The 2,085-nt window shown below is 44.0% G+C and overlaps 1 protein-coding gene across 1 annotated transcript; it reads left to right on the plus strand.

The window, feature by feature from the left end:
• Positions 1–281: 281 nt before the first annotated feature.
• On the plus strand, positions 282–1,770 carry SARC_14009 (hypothetical protein; the record flags this gene model as incomplete). The annotated part of the gene is made up of 1 exon (XM_014291861.1): positions 282–1,770. A coding segment is annotated over exon 1 (1,358 nt), but the record flags the coding sequence as incomplete, so codon positions are not given.
• Positions 1,771–2,085: the final 315 nt, after the last annotated feature.

Genomic DNA, 2,085 nt, shown 5'->3' on the forward strand with positions numbered 1-2,085 from the left:
TAATAGAACAAAATCAAGATTGCTTGATAATAAATAGATTGTCGTTTTTAAACAAGAACGCGCCAAAAGTCTATATTTCCATACGCGGCCATTTAACAGACATCCAATGAATATGCTGAGCACCTGTAAAATATTATAGTCACAAGTCCACAACCCCCTCCTGCCACAGTCAGGCCGGACATGCCTTCATCACTTCATTCATTGACATGACCATTCATGACGCCGAGGAGTATTTGAACGTTCACAGTCGTATATTAGTTTACAAAGTTCCTACACGGTGAGAAACATTGAAGCATATATTTATTTACCATGAGTACTGATATATATATCATTAATACATAGATGCATAGACGCACATACCAAATAATTAAACACATAGAAACGGACTAAATACATAGATAGATAGATATACATGTCTCCACGCATCCTACCCACAGTCTTTGTCGGGCCGGTGACCGCCTCTATGGGAGTCCACACATTCGTTGGCGCCTCAAATGTTGGTAGTACGACTACCTCGGACACACTTTCAACACCCACAACCGTAACATCAGCCACACACCACGCTGAGCCTTCACGACCAGATGCACTGACATTAGACATCCCATACACGGTCACAGCGACACGTGTTAATGTTGCTGATTCGGTCCCTACACACACGGGCGTTACCCATGGCGAACAGATACTGTCGTCATGCACGGGTGCGATGCTGACATCTCTGTTAATGACACCGTTTGACGTCGTGAAAGTGCGTATGCAGACGCAGAGCATGGCCCCTGGACAGGAGTGTCGCGTTGTGTTTAGCAATGGTCTCATGGATCACCTGTGTACTGTATGTAATAAGCCATCTAGCTGTCACAATAATGGCGTATACTACAAAAGCACACTTGATGCGTTTGTGCAGATTCCCAAGCGAGAGGGTATTTCATCGCTATGGAGAGGTCTGGCACCCACACTTGTGATGGCCATACCGGCGACAGTGATATACTTCACAGCCTATGATCACCTCAAAGCACGTGTTGAGGCGTATGCTCGCAGCGGCAGCGTACAGTTGGATTCACTCACAACACCTTACACAAATGTGAGACGGCGGAGTTCGGATTTATCGAATGTTTCTTTGGCATTTGGTGACTCTGTTGAGATCGAGGTGACAGGCCCGGATACAAGTAGTAATAATGCAACAGCTCATATAGTCGAGAACAGTGTAGAGGTGAAACACCAGTGGTTGCTGGCTCTGGCGCCCTTAATAGCCGGGATGACGGCGCGGTTTGGAGCGTCTACGATTATAAGCCCCTTAGAGCTACTCAGGACGAAGTCGCAGTCAATAGCACTGAATAGCAGTGCCGAACAAGTATCTCACACACAGCTTCTGCAAGATGTCCGTGGTATGGTCAAAACACATGGTCTGCGCACATTATGGCGAGGTTTAGGCTCAACTCTATGGCGTGATTTGCCCTTCTCGGCGATATACTGGACATCGTATGAGTACTTCAAGCACCACCCTACGATAAACCGTCTATTTCGAACGGATGCACATATGCACGAGCATACACTCGAGACCACCTCTACGTACGATAACTTCCGTACGTCGTTTGTGTCTGGTGCGTGTGCGGGGACTTTAGCGGCCGTCGCTACGACCCCGTTCGATGTGGTCAAGACATATCAGCAAGTGGATTTGACAGGTCTTAGGCAGAGATCCGGGTGGGAAGTGGCAAAAGATATATATGTAAGAAGTGGTACCAACGGGCTGTTTGCAGGTACTTATCTTTGGTTGTGGGACGCTGCTTTTCAGTCACACGTTGAAGTAATGTCTTGAACATTGTGGGCGGACAGGACTGGTTTGGTACCATCACTTTATATATATATATATATTATATATATATATGTGTGTGTGTGTGTATGTGTTTAGGTGTTTATGTGTAGGTAATCATATATATATATCTATATATATGTACATTTTTAATTCAATTTTCATCTGTTCTTTATATTTATATTTATACATTCTGAATTTATATATATATATATATGTGTGTGTGTGTATGTATGTATGTATGTATATATATATATACATATATGTGTGTATGTGTG

This window comes from Sphaeroforma arctica, assembly GCF_001186125.1.
Source record: "Sphaeroforma arctica JP610 unplaced genomic scaffold supercont1.4026, whole genome shotgun sequence".
Classification (NCBI taxonomy): domain Eukaryota; class Ichthyosporea; order Ichthyophonida; genus Sphaeroforma; species Sphaeroforma arctica.